At 35.7% G+C, this 15,893-nt stretch overlaps 1 protein-coding gene across 16 annotated transcripts in view; it reads left to right on the plus strand.

The window, feature by feature from the left end:
• Nucleotides 1–15,893, plus strand: part of TCF4 (transcription factor 4) — a 354,624-nt gene that overhangs the window by 218,126 nt on the left and 120,605 nt on the right. For 9 of the 16 annotated variants that reach the window (XM_061170094.1, XM_061170093.1, XM_061170097.1 and 6 more), the window contains 2 exons: nucleotides 9,217–9,346; nucleotides 9,832–9,881. The exons of 3 other annotated variants lie outside the window; for them this stretch is intronic. In XM_061170094.1, the coding sequence (XP_061026077.1) occupies nucleotides 9,217–9,346; nucleotides 9,832–9,881 (180 nt within the window). The remainder of the gene's footprint in view (nucleotides 1–9,216; nucleotides 9,347–9,831; nucleotides 9,882–15,893) is intronic. 4 more of the 16 variants (XM_061170095.1, XM_061170098.1, XM_061170112.1 and 1 more) reach the window with 1 other exon arrangement.

Raw genomic sequence — 15,893 nt, forward strand, 5'->3', positions numbered from 1 at the left:
AATTTTAGGTTTCTTATGAAGCACTTACAAGGTCGATGGTTCTCTTAAAGAGCAGTCCAGAGGCACAGGAAAAAAGTTGAGGACAGGACTGAATATGCAGGTGTAAGAGTTATATGTTTACTAGGATAGAGATGGAGATGTTATCTTCATGACGGGAACCTTTGAAGTCATTCATGTAAGCATATTCACTAGTTAATTAATCGACTGCTTAATTATTTAATCCAGTTGGCATTTATTGAGGACATACTATGTACCAGGGCCTATTGTACTAGAGGCCAGAAATACAAAGATGATTGAGGCTCATTTTCTGCCCTTGAGGAACCCCCAGACTACAAGGGAGAAATCAGATGCGTAAATACTTCCTTGTCATTCAACATGTAATGTTGCAGCAGGTGAATTTTTTCAGAGGAAGTGCAAGGAAAAGTCTAGAAGGAGGAGGACTGAAATTGGAGAGGACTGCAATGAGGGAAGACTGGGGAAAAGAAATAACAAGAAAGAAAAAGCATTTGAGCCTCATTAGAGAAGATAATTGACCACACTATGGAAATCAAGGTTAGAGACAAGAGGTTAAAATTAAGGTTAAAGACAAGAGGCAGTGGAGAAGCAAGGGCAGTGGGCAATCTCAGAAGAACTGAGATTTCAGTTGCTCAAGAGGGCACCCTCGAACACCCTCTCCCTCCTTGTACAAATATGTATGATATGTATGTGTATTGCTTGTATATAATAATATATCATATCCCATCTTAACATAATCGTGTTATAGAATATATATTGGATTCATATATCATCAAATATTTTATATATAATACATATTTTATATATTTTATATGTATTATATAATTGTATATATACAATTAATTAAGGCTCAGGAAGTGTTAGGAATTTGCTAAGCACTTTAGATTATCTAAGTGAATTCTTACAACAGGTAGTATTATTATAATACCAACATTTTTCAGACAGGGAGCCTGAAGCCTGCCAAGGTTAGACACACTGTACAAGGTTATGCAGGGGGTAAGTGGCACTCACACGCAGGCCTGCCCTACATGACTTGAGTTTAGAAGCGCCTTTGGACTAAGTTTAAGAGATCAGATTTGGTGTTAAGATGAACTGGAGAGAGAAAGAGATTGACTCCTTTTCATGGTGGGAGTGAGGGCAGGAGGGCCCGAGTGCACAGAACAGAGGCCAGCAGTGTGTGGGGTAGAGGCTAAGCACAGGTTTTGATATCAAGCCTAACTGGACTCCAGTCCTGGCTCTGCCACTTGCCAGCCACATGGCATTGATGAGGCCACGTTTCCACCCTGAATGTCCCCGTGTGTCCATTGGGGTCCCATCTTCTGCCTTGTTAGTACGTATGTAAAGGAGCTGTGGTTGTGCCTGGCTCGTGGAAGACACTCAGTTACGGTAGCTGCTACTACTGTCCCTTTCACCCTCACCACCCCTCTCATTCCACATTCCTCCTCCTCTTCCTTATCCTCTTATTGCTATTACTGCTACTATTATTATTTTTTTCCTTCTTTTCAAAACAACTTTTTAGTGAAGTATAGTTGATTTACAATGTTGTATTCATTTCACGTGTACAACAAAGTGATTCAGATATATATATATATGTATATATATATTCTTTTTCAGATTCTTTTCCATTACAGGCTATTATAGGCTATTGAATATAGTTCCCTGTGCTGTAGAGTAGGTCCTTGTTGTTTATCTATTTTATATATAGTAGTGTGTATCTGTTAATCCCAAACTCCTAATTTATCCCTCCCCCCTACTACTACTACTGTTATTATTATTATTATTATTATTATTATTATTATTAGCAGCAACAGTAGCAGGAATGACTAATGGAATAGATTTATCCTAAAACAACAAAACAAAACCCAGAATAGTTATTTAAGTCCTCAACTTGATCAATAGCAACGGTTCTTCTGTATTCATTTCAATATTTAGTGAGCCGTTGCCATGGCAGATCTCAGTGCGAGGCTCAGTGGGGACTTAAGATATGGATAAGTCTCTGCCTCGTTAACTACCACATAAACTAATTTGGCCTAATTTGGCCACATATTCCTGAAAGAGAACTTTAGGGGGGAAACTGTTAATGGTCATTGAGCGCAGACCTCTTGAAGCAGGAGGCCATGTGTCGCTCTGGAAGGGTAGTCCGGACTTAATTTCACGATGATTCAAAGATTTCATTATGTATTTGCTGCTTCTCCAGATAACCCCCATTTCCTCATGTCACGCGGTAGGCTGTCATCTTATGTACAAGTTCAGATAGTCATCAGGATACTTTATTTTAGTAAATCTCATACCGCTGGCTCTTCGACTTTATATGAGCACCTGTTTGAGTTGCTGGTTAGTAAGCAGGAAGAATGAAATTCTGGCCCCTGTCCTCCAGAAAAACAGTCTCTACGTGAAAATGGGTTTTATAGGTTCTTGCTTAGAGGGGAAGGTATTTATAACAACCTTGAAGTGGAACCTCTCCCACCCAATATGAAGAAGAATGACATGTGACAGTTCACTCTTCCTTTATTTTACTAAAATAGCAACCTGGCCAAACATACTTTTCAGCACATTTAATATAGCCACATGTTTATATTTATAGGAGAAGTGGTGCTAATTCCCTAGTATGTTAACAGGTCTTATTCAAATTTGTTCTGTTTTTACTTCGGAACAAAATTGCTGAAGAGAAACATTTTAAGGCAAGTAGTGATTACAGCATACTTATCAGGTTATATATTAAATAAACTTCCTGAATTGAGAAGGTGCATAAACTGAAAAGCAGGTAGTTATCTTAAATTCTATATTGTTTATATAAGATTTCTTCAAATCCACTTATGCTGTAGGTTACTCTTTGCTTTTGTGTTTCCTTTTTGCTAAATTTCTACCTTCTCACTAACAAATGCAATCCTCCTTTGAATATGTAATAGATGACCTGGGATTCCAGAATGGATTTTCAGAAACCAAGGAAAGACCTCCTCACTTTATTGTATACAATAAATAATGTATTTTTTTTAAATTTGAGAGGTACTCAAACAGGTGAATGCATAAATCTTGTCAACCCTTGGGCAGTTGTAATTTCCATACCAAAATGCATGAGTTTTTACCTGACTATTACTGTGTTATACATTAAATATAGTTACCATGGCAACCTTTGCATCACATTATAACATTTAAATATAAGGTGTTGTGTGTCTTCACAGGAAAAGACAATATATTTGAATTTTTGAATGTATGGTGAAATATAATCACTACTAAAATGAATAATTTTGTTCAAGGTCAATTGAATTCTTTAGGAGTTATGCGAATTTCCAACCAAAACTGTGAAGTGCATTTATTTTTTGTGATGTCATGGGAGAAGCAAAGTTTTTTTTTTAAATTGTACTTGAAAAATACCACATAATGGCCATTCAGTGCCTATAACTGGCCTTGCAAAGGGAAAAACAAAATTGAACTTTATTTGATGTCATTTTTCAGTGGCTAATGTAGTAGTAAGAATTTGAATTTATTTAACATCACATGATTGATCAAATTCTATCAAATATAATGCGTTTCTTATTTTTGCATACCCAGTTGGTTAACTGTGACTAGTTTTGATCTCACGTATAGTTGAATTAACCGTAGCAGTTTGCTCATGCTTGCAAAAGAGCAAAATGAAATGAGCCGTTGATGTAATCCTTGTGGCAGTTCCAGGAAAATGGCCACTTAAGCTGAAATTATAGAGATTGATTGTTGGCCAGTTTTTTATTAAGCATGGAAGAAAGCTAGCCATTTCTTCTTGCCAGTGTAGCTCTAGGCCATGAGGCTGTCACCACTGTTTATATAGACTGCCATATTTAACTCTTTTTCAGTTCTTTCCTAGTGACTTTTCAAAATTATTATCTCAGTATATACTTTTCATTTGAAGGTGGTGTAGGGGATCTAAGTGACATTCACAACTTTTGAGGAATCTTTTAAATAATAATCAGCGGATCATAATATGGGGCCATGAATTGGAGGAAGGAGAGTTAACTGTGTGCTGGACTCCAGCTCTGCTGGACATTGTACATATGTTGTTTCATCTGCTTCTGATAACTCTGTGATAGAGCTTTTCTTATTCCCTTCTTACAGAGGAGGAAAATATGGTTTAGAGCAATTGCATAACCAACTGCCACTCACATTTCTCGTATGCCTCTGAGCTAGAGTTCGACCTTTCTGTCCGACCTCAAAGCTCTCCATCTTACCTTAAAAGGTTTGGATTCAACTTCTGACTTGTTACAATTCGCATTATACTTTTAAAGTAGAAATGACAGACATTGACCAAAGTCCTTAAAAGAAAATCGTTGCTAGAGGATAATTTCAATAATTTGCATTTCCCTCCAGTATAACAGCAATCTTCTAAGTCCCTGATTACGAAAGTTATCCTTGCCATCTTATCTTTCTAAGTTTCCCGAGTCCTCTTTTGTTGAAGCATAAGACCAAATCAGAATAAACTATAAAGGTATATTCCTGGACCTTCAGGTATCAGGAATAAAGAGTGTCCAGAGACTGACCTTCAGTTTTGAGCTTTGAAGTTCAAAAGCGGACAGGTGGAAATACTGTGTTCTTCATTGCCCTTTGGTGCGAGATATCTTCTGGGTTGCAGAGTAAGTGCCAACAGCAGCAAAATTATCACCCCCTCCTGCTACTATAGTAAGTCAGCAATGGCCCTTCTGTGGTCAAAATGGCAAATTCAGCAGCAGCTATTCGACAGGGATTTGCAAAAACTTCCCCATGGCTGTTAGGAATCTTATTCAGCAGTGTCTTTGAAAACCCAATTCTGTGCAGAATTAACTATGTAAAAATGACCTCGGTTGTGAATTAAGTTTTTTAAACAAATCTAATTTATAATTTTTCTCAATGTATATTTTGCATTTGGCACTGCAGTCTATTAGATCCCTCTACATATATCCCGCATTTGTAAGTTTTCGAGTGGTTCAGAATTTTATTTCCATATTAACAGAAAGCCTTGTAAAATTCCTGGCTATAAAGAGTCAGTTCGCTATACAAAGCCACTATACATTACTTAGGTTTGTGATGAAAGAATGGAATTGCAGCTGTGTGAGTACTAGAATACCCAAACATGAATTAGACTCACAAGCATTTGGCAATAGTTCAGAAAAGGAGCTTAATCTGGTTTCATCTGAGACTGCTTTTCTCTGTTCTCCAACATCCCCCCAAGATGTTGTGTCTGATATCGGATCACAACGTAATGGGAGTGACGCAAAATCAGAGAAAACCCTAAGAAACCAGGGTCACATTTGATTTTCCCCAGAGATTCCCGCCCCCACCCCCCCGGACTTCTTTTTTTTTTTTTTTTCTCTCCCAGATTCCAACTCTGAAATTCAAGGTCATCCACCTATTAGGTGAATTAATTATAAGCCAAAAAGCAGCATTCATCGTATTCTGATCTCACTCATATCTATAATTAAGGGTAAATATAATCTTCCTTTTTAGAAATGTACCACCCACCCATTACATTTAAAGTGCTGACTGAAATGAAATAATAGTTCAGCGCAAGATGATTTTAGTTTAACAAGAAAAAAGTTGATCATTTAAGCTTGAAGCAGTTAGTTCTATTTTTGATTACCATTCAGTTATAAATCTAATTTGAGAGAGATGCTGCTTTTCTGTTACCCAAGTTTAATTCATGGTTTGCATTCTTGGTTGCATAAGTAAAGTTCGATGGTTGATCAAGGATGTTAAAAAAGCTCCCCACAAAAGCAATAAGGAGCAGGGTTGAGAATGTGTTAGAAAGGTAGTCTGAGACCCAGATCTGATGTGAAACAAAACGTTTCATTGAAAGGGCCCCTTACAGAATGGCTGCATTTGGCATTTGAGTGGCTATGTTGGGACTGGGCCTTTGCTGAAGAATTGATTGCAGAGGGTGGACCCCCAAATGTTTAAATCGAGTTGACAAAGTCAGTATATTTTATTCTTTGGTTAGGGTATTTTAAGTCAAAATGGTTGGTCTTTGGAAGAAAATAAGGAGCGAATAAGGGGAAGAGATCGGCTCATCACGTTGCAGGCAGTTAAACAAAATGCTAAACCCTGGCTTTAAGATTTACAGGTTAGCTCTGCGAGATGCCACATCTTGCTTCCAGTGTTTCCTGGCAGACTGAGGCAGCTCTCTACTGGGACCCAGCGTAACCGCAGAGCATGAGCTTGCACAATGTGAAAACCCGAAAACCTTCATAATCCTATTTAAGGCAAAGTTGCCCATTTTGAAAGTAGACTTTAGCTTTTGCACTTAACTTCTACTAAGTATAAATTTGTCTTCAGATACGTATGTATATACATATATACGTGCGCATATAAATATGTATATATACATGTAGGTAAATTCGTATATAAATGAATGCCATATCTATTTTGTGCAATATTTAATTTACCTTAGTAAATTGAATGGCATTAACTTTTTAAAATTCATAAACTCAGGTTTTCAGCCGGTGGAAAAAATTTTTTTATCTTTCTCATAGCTGAAGAGAGTTAAGTGCGTGATGTAAAGGCCAGACAATAGTAAATGGTCATTGTTCATTTACAAATGTATTCTACAATAGGAACACATATATTTTTATCTTAATTTTCCCTAGGGGGGTGATTAGAGCCTCCCTTAAGTGTGAGGAAATGCTTATTTTTGTATGCTTTAGAAGAATGATTCTATTGTCTGAGTAAAAGAGAAAAAGGAACAAACAGATCTAAAAAGAAAAAAACAGGAATGTGCTTTGTCAAAAAAAAAAAAAAAAAAGAAAGAAAGAAAGATCCGCACGAGCCACTAAATGTTTGTAAGTGCTATCTGCTCTGAGTCCTGTGTCACTATACATAGTTCATGTCATGTAAGAGTTGGATGCGTGATTTATTTACAACTGGCCCATGAAATGACTTTCTTTAAAATTAACAGCAATAAGGTCAGCCACAGCCAGTTAGCTATCTAGTTATCATTTTATATTTTTCACAGCTCTATTGTGAATGCTGCTCAAACACAGTACAGCAAGCCTGTTTGTTTTTATGTTGACCTATTGAATGCATCTACTTTCTTGGGAGGGAAAACCTTTGCCACCAGGACCAACAAGAATTAAGCAATGGTTAAGCTCATTAAAAAGACAGGCAAGCACTTCGACCTATCCGCTCAGCCCTTTTTGGAATATTTTGTATAATTTTAGAAAAAGAAAATTGCAGAAATAGGGGTAATGTCTAAACTACGGAGTTATCAATAATATCGTTTTCAAACTCCTCTTTCCAATGAAATGAAGGCTCATTTGCAGATTTCCCAAACTGTAAAGAGGTTGTGATTTAAATCATTCATGGCTTTATTGATGGAAATTGCAAAGAAAACTTGGACTTAAGTAAACAGACTGTCAGTAAGATTTACCAAGAGCGAAATTTCAGGTTGAGATTCTAAAATTTTTAAATGCCACTCCTAAAGTGATAAATCATTTGATGTTATACTGTTGGATTCCTGATTTGTAGAGAACTATTTTAAAGAGCTCTCTATTTTAGTTTGTCATTGCCTTGCATTTTGTTATCTTTCCTAAATTCGGAAGAGGCAGTAATTGAATATTCGGATGTCAGATTTTTGTCTGGTAAATGATCTGGTTGTATCAGGTATTTGGTAAATATTAAGATATTCGAAATGAGTTGATACTCAAAATGTCCTTCCATCCTAAAATCTCATCCTCGAAGTTTTATTTTAAAGTAATGTTTATTATGTGTCCCTTGGAAAAGTCTTAAACTGGAAGCAGTGAAGGCAAGCTTGTCAGTAGCTGATTAGTCCTTTATATATGACTCATCCAGCCCTCACAAAAATCCCTCGGAATAGAGAGGTTCTCTTTATGATATTTAGCTATATGGCGGTGGAAAGGGGAGGTTTGAATTTTTGATTTTCCAGCTTATGGGTCATATTTGACCAACTGCTTTCACTAGAAGACATGCCACTTTGTTGAGCTATTTAGGAATCAAAAAGACTGTCTTAATTTAAAACAAGGACCCTTTGTTTTAGTTGGTGACTGCCTTGTGAAATTTTTCAGTTCTCAGCGGGTTAACCAGGGAACAGGGGCAGAGTCATAATTGGCCTATTTAGAGTATTTTGCATGTGAATAGTGTGTTAGTGAAGCATCCCTAAGTCTGTTGTGAGTGACATGGTGATTAGAATTTAGATTAGGGAAAACACATTCTGTACTTTATCAAGGACAGTAATTAGTTCAGTCAGTAAAAGTTGATTACAAGTAACGATAAAGTTAGATTTTTAGTACTTAATTTTAAAATTTCTTTATTAAATAGTAAATTTGTTCTTAATATAAATGGTAGTATCTACACTGGTTTTCTTGCATATCAGAATAATTAAAAGAACAATGTGTTCAATGCAGAGTATAATCAGGCGATTTATATACTGTGGGTAAGTTTCTATGTAGCTTTTAGAGACTGTGATATTATTATATAATTTTTCGTATGTCATCATTTTCGAAAGTTTAGTGATTTGTCACGCCAGGATAAGTTAGTGCTATTTGGGAAAGTTTTCTAGTGTTCAGGTAAATGTTTCATTTGTGGGGATGTGTTTTAGTTTCTGATAGTCCTCAAGAGGGCATTCTGAAGTCCTTTAATGTGTTCCTGTTAGCTTAGAATGCCTACTATTTCTATAATTTTGGGAGTCAGTTTGAGGATTTGAATTTCCTCCTGGTTCAGTTGGCATTTTCTCTTCTGGGGGTGCTGTGTGAATTCGTGGAGGGTCATGCAGAGAGGCAGAGTTCCCAGCTGAAATGAGCATCTACACTCTCCCCCAATGTGAGCAGCAGGGGGAAATTGTGTGCGTTCGAAAAATCAGATTCTCCCTGGTTCTTGTTAAGGGAAGGGCATGACTAGTTCCCAGATATGAGACTATCTCTAGATAAAGAAAATATTAGCCTTGCATAAATGCCCTTTACTTATAAGATGAAAATGTTAGTCGTCTTAAAAGATGAAAATCTCATTTAATGAACATCACTGCCTACCTTCCTCTCCAAAGTAAAGAACTAAAAATTCACAAACTTTGGGATAGCTTCTTAGAGGGCTTTTCTTTCGCTTTCTGTCATGTTGGGTTTTAATTGTTTCAAGCTTAGCAGATGCTGTTTCCTTTATTGCATTGGTTTAAGTACTAACAATCAGTTGGGGGGTGGCAAATGTAAAAACTTAACCTTATATGTTTGTTTTTCCTTTTTAACCTTTTAGCAGAGTCTCCTTGGAGGTGACATGGATATGGGCAACCCAGGAACCCTTTCGCCCACCAAACCTGGTTCCCAGTATTATCAGTATTCTAGCAATAACCCCCGAAGGAGGCCTCTTCACAGTAGTGCCCTGGGTAAGGTATTCCTCTGTTTGAATGCCTGAGTGATTATTAGTAGCTTTTTCTTCTTTTTCTTTCTTTCTTAATATCATCCTCTCAAACTATCCTCACCCCACCCCCCAAAAAACCATAAAATTATGCTCAATTGTCGGGCTCATGACTCTCCCACCACCCCACCCCAGTAATACGTTGGGTGGGTATGTTAACTTATAGTAGCAGGAGAACTATTTTGGTGTATGCTTATTTCTTGTTTTCTCTTGGCCGCCCATCTAAGGAACCTCTTTTAAAAACCAGAGCATTAAAAAGTTAAATCTCTTCATTTTTATGAAAGAGGCAGGATTTGATTTCTGCCAGAAGAAAAGATGATAGCGGTACCGACATTTTGCTAAAGTCACGATTTAAGAAAATCTGGTCGAATCTAAATGGCTTCGTGGTATAATCTCTTTTAGTTAGGAGAATGGGCATGCAGGGGACCTCACAGCATCCTCATTTTCTTTCAGAGGTTCAGACAAAGAAAGTTCGAAAAGTTCCTCCAGGTTTGCCATCTTCAGTAAGTACTGCTTGTTTCTGCTTTGTATATTGTTTATTTTGTTCTGCTTTGTATTGATGCCAAGGAGATAGGAGTAAATGAGGTTCCATCCGCCAGAGCGGTGTGTTTATCTAGAATGTGGCCGAGGTAGGAATGCCCTGCACCTCCAGCCACCTGACCCATGTTGGAGTGATTAATTGCATATCCTGGAAGACCGGGTGGGTGTGTTGATACTCAGCTGGTTAAGCTCTGAAGAGAGCCTTGAAAAAGTGCCTGAAGTTCGAGGAGTTTTACCTGCACAGAGCTTTCAGGAGAATGAGTATTAGTTTCACGTGTTGGTTAAATTCTTTGTCGGTATTATGATGATTTATGGATTTGCATGCGAAAGGAGATTTGTGGAGAGGATTTGGGAAAAATTTACATGGGTTTCAGCCCAGAGTGCAGGGAGAATGTCTCTATCTTCTAGAGAGGGGACTGAATAAAGGCTGCAAAGGTAGCTGCATCAGTAGCCATTTGTGTCTGGAATACCAGGTGGCAACTAGAAGAATCCAGCTGGAACCAAAGGCATTCTGGGTCTTTTTAATACCTGGTGCTATAAGCAGGGGTTGCTGCGGTCTCTCCAGTTGCCAACATAGCAAAAGTTGGTTGTAATCATAGTTAAATACATGATATCTTATTTTCAATCCATATATATATATATATATATTTTCAAATTCGAGCTCCTAGATAATTTAATTTTGTTTAGAACTGGTCTGTTTCTAGAAATTTCCCCCTTATGTAGAATAAAAATATGAGTTTCTCTTTTCTTTCCTTGTCTCCTGCTTACTTTCTCCTTTTTTTTGTTCTTCCTTCCTTCCTATGATATATTTTTATATATATATATAGTTTTAATTTAATTCTGTGTTCTGTAGGGCACTAGTATTCATTGAAAAGAATGCTAATGAGCCTTATAAGTTCTTGTACTCTAAAATAAAATTATATTTAGATTTCTGAAAATAATATTACCAATCAGTGCTCGCATATTAGTTTTATTTCATTTTTAATAAATTAGAAGAATAATAGGTTTTGCAAATGTGCTGCGATTAGATTAACCCAAACACCTGTGTGTTTGACTTGATTTCAGTTCAGTGCATCCAAAAAATTATTAAGCGAATATATCAGAATAAGTCTTATCAGGGAGAAAAAACAAATTTTGTATGCTGATTATCATAGACTCGGTAATGTTGAAGAAGCGTCACAAAATTATCCATAAATATATAAAAATATTGTGTAAATAAAACTGCCAATGGTGTATAAAATAGTCGCTTTGGACTACCAATAAGTCATTTAAAAACATACTGAGTGGTTTATTCTTTGAATTTCTGTGTCGTCTTGAAATTGGCTAATATCCCTGCAGGTTTTTATAAGCATATTTTAAGCTTGAAATTTGTGGTAGGTTTAATGTAGATGAAACTTTAGCTTTTAATAGCTTTTATGACAACTTCAAATGATATAGTCCTCACAGCTGTTTACATTTTAAACATGTCTGAACCTAATACGGACAGTATTAAATACAATAAGTGGACCTTTGAATGTTCTAAAATGATAGAATAGCTCTTTGCTATAAAAGCCATGCAAAACTTAAAGCTATAGTACACTGTTTATGCCTCATATTCAAATAAACTTAGTTTATTTTTTCCAGTGCTAAAATTATGCAGAAATTTGCACAGTTTCTAAGGAGTGCTTTGGTGTGGCAGTAGATATTATCTATCCATTTAATCATTGTCAACAGCAATTTCTCATAATTCATTGTAAATTTTTAAGTATTTCTGTAGAGCTAACTGGCCACTATAGAAAATTTCACTGGTATAGTTTTTTCCTTTGCTGTTAAGACAATTATGTGTTGCTGATATGTTGTCAAATGTTCAGAAGTATAAAAGTATCTTTCCTTTCTTCCCAGTAAATCAGGCATTGGAAATGTAGTTTGTATTATTTAATTTTTGGCTTTTGGTGGTCAGCTTAGGGTTTCCTCTTCTTTGAGAATTTATGTTGGCTGAACGTTTTAATTGTCCTTAAGGAAAATTTTGGTATTTTGGTCCATAAGGAACGCTTTTTTGAAAGATAAGGAGGAAAACTCAGTTGAAATGGAAATTTTATCCTTGTTATTTTTTTGTTTGTTTTGTTTTTTGTTTGTTTGTTTTAAGCAAGAAGAAGTTAGTTTGGTTGATTTTAGAATCCAGTCATCTATTTATTGTCATTACTTAAACAAATCTCAGCTCTCTCTTAATAGCAATTTAACTTAGTTTATGTTGCTTTGTTATATGAATTGGATTGCTTATTACTGATAACAAAATCCACATGCCTTATCACTGCACAAAATATATATTTCAATTTGATCTAAAGAGACGATCTGTATTAGATACTGTAACACTTTTGCCCCAGTAGATCTATATTTTTGTATATTTAGACCTCTGCCATGCTTAGTCCTGTTTTTAAGCTCAAATAATTTTTATCCCATAAGAGCTACTTCTAAAACTTAGTTCAATATGTATGAATATTTTTATGACAAATAAAAAATTGGGGATAATAAAAGGTTTCTTTTGGAGTGATTATGACTAGATAAAGACATTTATATGTTTTCTTCAATACATATTTACCATGATAAATAGTAATAAATCTGTCACAATCTGTTCTGTCAACTCACTTTTTTTTCTTCTTCTTTTCGAAATGGGCCCTTTCTCTTCCTTAACATAAAGGAAGAAAATTTAAACGGTAACATCTGTAATCAGATATTATTTATGGCACGACTAGGGGACAGAGACTGGACTTCTCTTGCTGCCATTAGGCTGGATCTTTGCAGGAAATTGGGAGAGTGAGGGACTGGACTGGCCCTGTTTTTGAAAATAACTGCAGCATCTGTGGGAGAGAGAAAACATAAGCCTGGCCCAACATTGTGCCATGGATCTGGCAGGATCCTTGAATGTGTTTGTACTGTGCGCAGCATCTAGAGACCTCGAGCCACTGTGGAAGCATGACAGTGATAGGGTGGCGGAAGAACCAGCCTGCAGGGTCGCAATGCACAGGCGCAGTGGAGGGAAGGGAGTCTGTCCCCTTGGAGAGCAGAGGCCTGTAGTTAGGGCTGGGGTGATGTTTTTTTAAAGGAAAGGCTGTGTGAAATTGACAACTATCTAATTGCCCACAGGAGCCCTGCTTAGTACTGGGGAACATTTTTGTGCTCTCTCTTCCCATTTTAGTATGTTGCTCTTTTCAGCCACATCTCAATGTCTTATAGCCTTCATCTTTTGATAGGACTTTAACAATACAGCTTTGTTTTTTTTGTTTGTTTGTTTTTTTGTTTTTTTGTGGATGGGAGGATTTATCTTGCCTATCTATCTAATTTCTTGCATCTGCACGTGAACTTCTTTGTTCGATTTCTACATGTTGTTTTTTCTTTTTGAAACCATACATCATCTTGAACTTAATAGCTTTCAACTTTACTGCTCTGTCCAGCAAATTTCCTATCTTTGTATAGCCTAATTGTCATATGTATTGAATCATGAGTTAGTGCAGAGAAAATTATACCACGTTAAATCACATTTTTTGACAAAATGTCCATGATTCTTAGAAATTAACATGGAAGCATTAAAATCTAGAAAGCAAAAAAAAGAATTTTTTTTAATGTGGTGCCGTTTTAAAATATTTTTTCCAAACACACAGAAAAAACCCAGAAACAAAAGACATTGTCTTTCAGAAACTTTAGTGTGCCCACCAATATGTAAACACATAAAATCTTCATCTTCTTATAATTTGGAATGTTTCAAAATGATATACATTTAACCAGAAACTATTAACAACTACAACCATTCTACTTCAAACATTGGTGGAATTTGTCTCCACTTCTAATTCAGTTTTGAAACTTCAGTGACAGTCTCACTAAGATCCCCAGTTAGAATCCCTGAAACTTCAGAATTCTCTGGAAATATGAAGTTTTATCTTTAGAAATAGTCTATGACTTTTCTTATTACAGGCTATCTTTTCTTCAAACTGCACTTTTTAAGAAAGTCTATGTTAAATTGCAGTTGTTTTTTGGTTTGATTTTTGCCTTTAAATTCAGGAAGATCTAACAAGCTTTGTATTAAGTGGTCAGAGATAATTTTGAACACATGAATTTTAAGGAAAACAATCTCAACTATCTTAAAGAATCTAAAATAAGATTTGGACCCTCCAAGAAAATTTGAGATATGAGTTAATCATTAGGTAGACTCGAAAAATAAAAACTCAATGTGTATGACATACTGGGTTAACCAGTTTTTTAAGGAAAGAATTTTTAAATAAAATAAAATCTTAAAGTCTGGATGAGACATTTTTTCACAGAAGAGATTTTTAGGAATATCAGGAAAAGTTGGATAATGCTGACAGCATTAACTGTTCTCTGTATTTTCCATTATATAAAAACCTTCATATTTGAAGGTTGCAAACATGATGTTGAGGTTCTATACCCTCAGCTATTTTTAGAAGAAAAGTTTTTTTTCTCAAATGCTTGAAGAAATCACAAACAATTTAAAAAAGAAGTTGGTAATTGTTTTTTTTTTTATCCTATTAGAAGCCCAGAAATTTTATATGATTGAAAAACTCAGTACTTAAAATACCTAATTTCCCCCATCACTTTTGAAATTGATCTTAAGGAAATCATAATGATGCTTTTTCATGAGAACAAAATTTTAACTTGAGTGATAATACAACTTTTGCTAAAATAAAATTTATGTTGATTCTAAAGTGAACTAGGTGTCAGCCACCTGGGCTCCATCCTGTGTAGAAAAGTCTAGAAGAAGCCAATTGTGCGATAAGCTATAAAAGGAGGGGCCTCTTCAAAGTTCATTCCTAGAGAAGTAGATACTTTGTGAAAAAGTTTAACTGTAGGTGTTTACATTAAAATGTTAGGATAGCTCACAATAGTTAACTTTAAACATAGTGTGCCCATTTTCTAATGAGTGATATTGAAATATGAAGTGTGGATATTAAAATTATGCTTGTCATGAAAATGTATAGGCAGAAAGAAGGTGAAGGATAATGCAATTAAATCATCCCAAATAAGGCAAAAGAATTATTCACAGAATTCACACAGAATATGTAACATGACATTGGGGAACACCTTGAAAGTCGAGAAAATACTCATCACAAAGAAAGTATTTTTTTTTGTTGTTCAGTTAATACTGAAGTCACTAAACCAAAGGCTTCAGAAGTTTAGCATGTACATTAACCAATCTTTTCCTGTTCACTGCAGTTATAGGTTACAGAAGTTAAGGTGTTTTTTTTGAATTGCTGGTTATAGGAGAATCTCTATATTTAAGTTTTCATTGGGGGTTCTTATTCCATTAAAAATATTTCAAAAAGCATATAAAATTCATACAAATATAAACACCTAATCCATTAGGCGTTCGAATCTCTGAGGAGTTTTCTAAAAGATTTCTATATTTTTTGTTCCAAATTTTGGAATAATGAGGGTTCTCTTCTACTATCCTCCCTGTCTTGAAATCCAATTCTGCTCCCCTTAAAAAGGTGTCTTCTGGTGTGTGTATATTTTAAATATAAAGTGAGAAGAAACATAAGGGAGAAGAAAAACTCTTCAGTTAACTGTGGGTGAAAGGTTATTTCTGTATTTCTGAGCTCTGCTGGGATTATATTTACAAATGAAAAGGATGTATGCCTGAAACACTCCAACAAGACACAACCAGCTAGCTCTTTCCACAATGGAGACGCCTTCTCAGCCAGCTTTGTCTGATTATTCTACTAAGCAGTCTCTTCTAAGGTGGTACAAATGATGTGTCTCCCCTCCCACCCCCATGTGTTCTTTTATTTTTAACCAAGGTTTCAATATTTCACCCGCTAAGATTTCTGTTGAAATTTCGGAACAATAGCATTTAGTGTAAAACTGGACTCATTTGTTGAGAAAGGAGAAATACGTTTCAGGGAACTGTTATTTTGAACCTTATTTTCTCACTTCTACTGAAGAGCACATTTTGGTGTGAAGTCTTGGGCTCCCTCTGACTGGCT

Source organism: Eubalaena glacialis, chromosome 15, assembly GCF_028564815.1.
Source record: "Eubalaena glacialis isolate mEubGla1 chromosome 15, mEubGla1.1.hap2.+ XY, whole genome shotgun sequence".
NCBI classification, from domain to species: Eukaryota; Metazoa; Chordata; class Mammalia; order Artiodactyla; family Balaenidae; genus Eubalaena; species Eubalaena glacialis.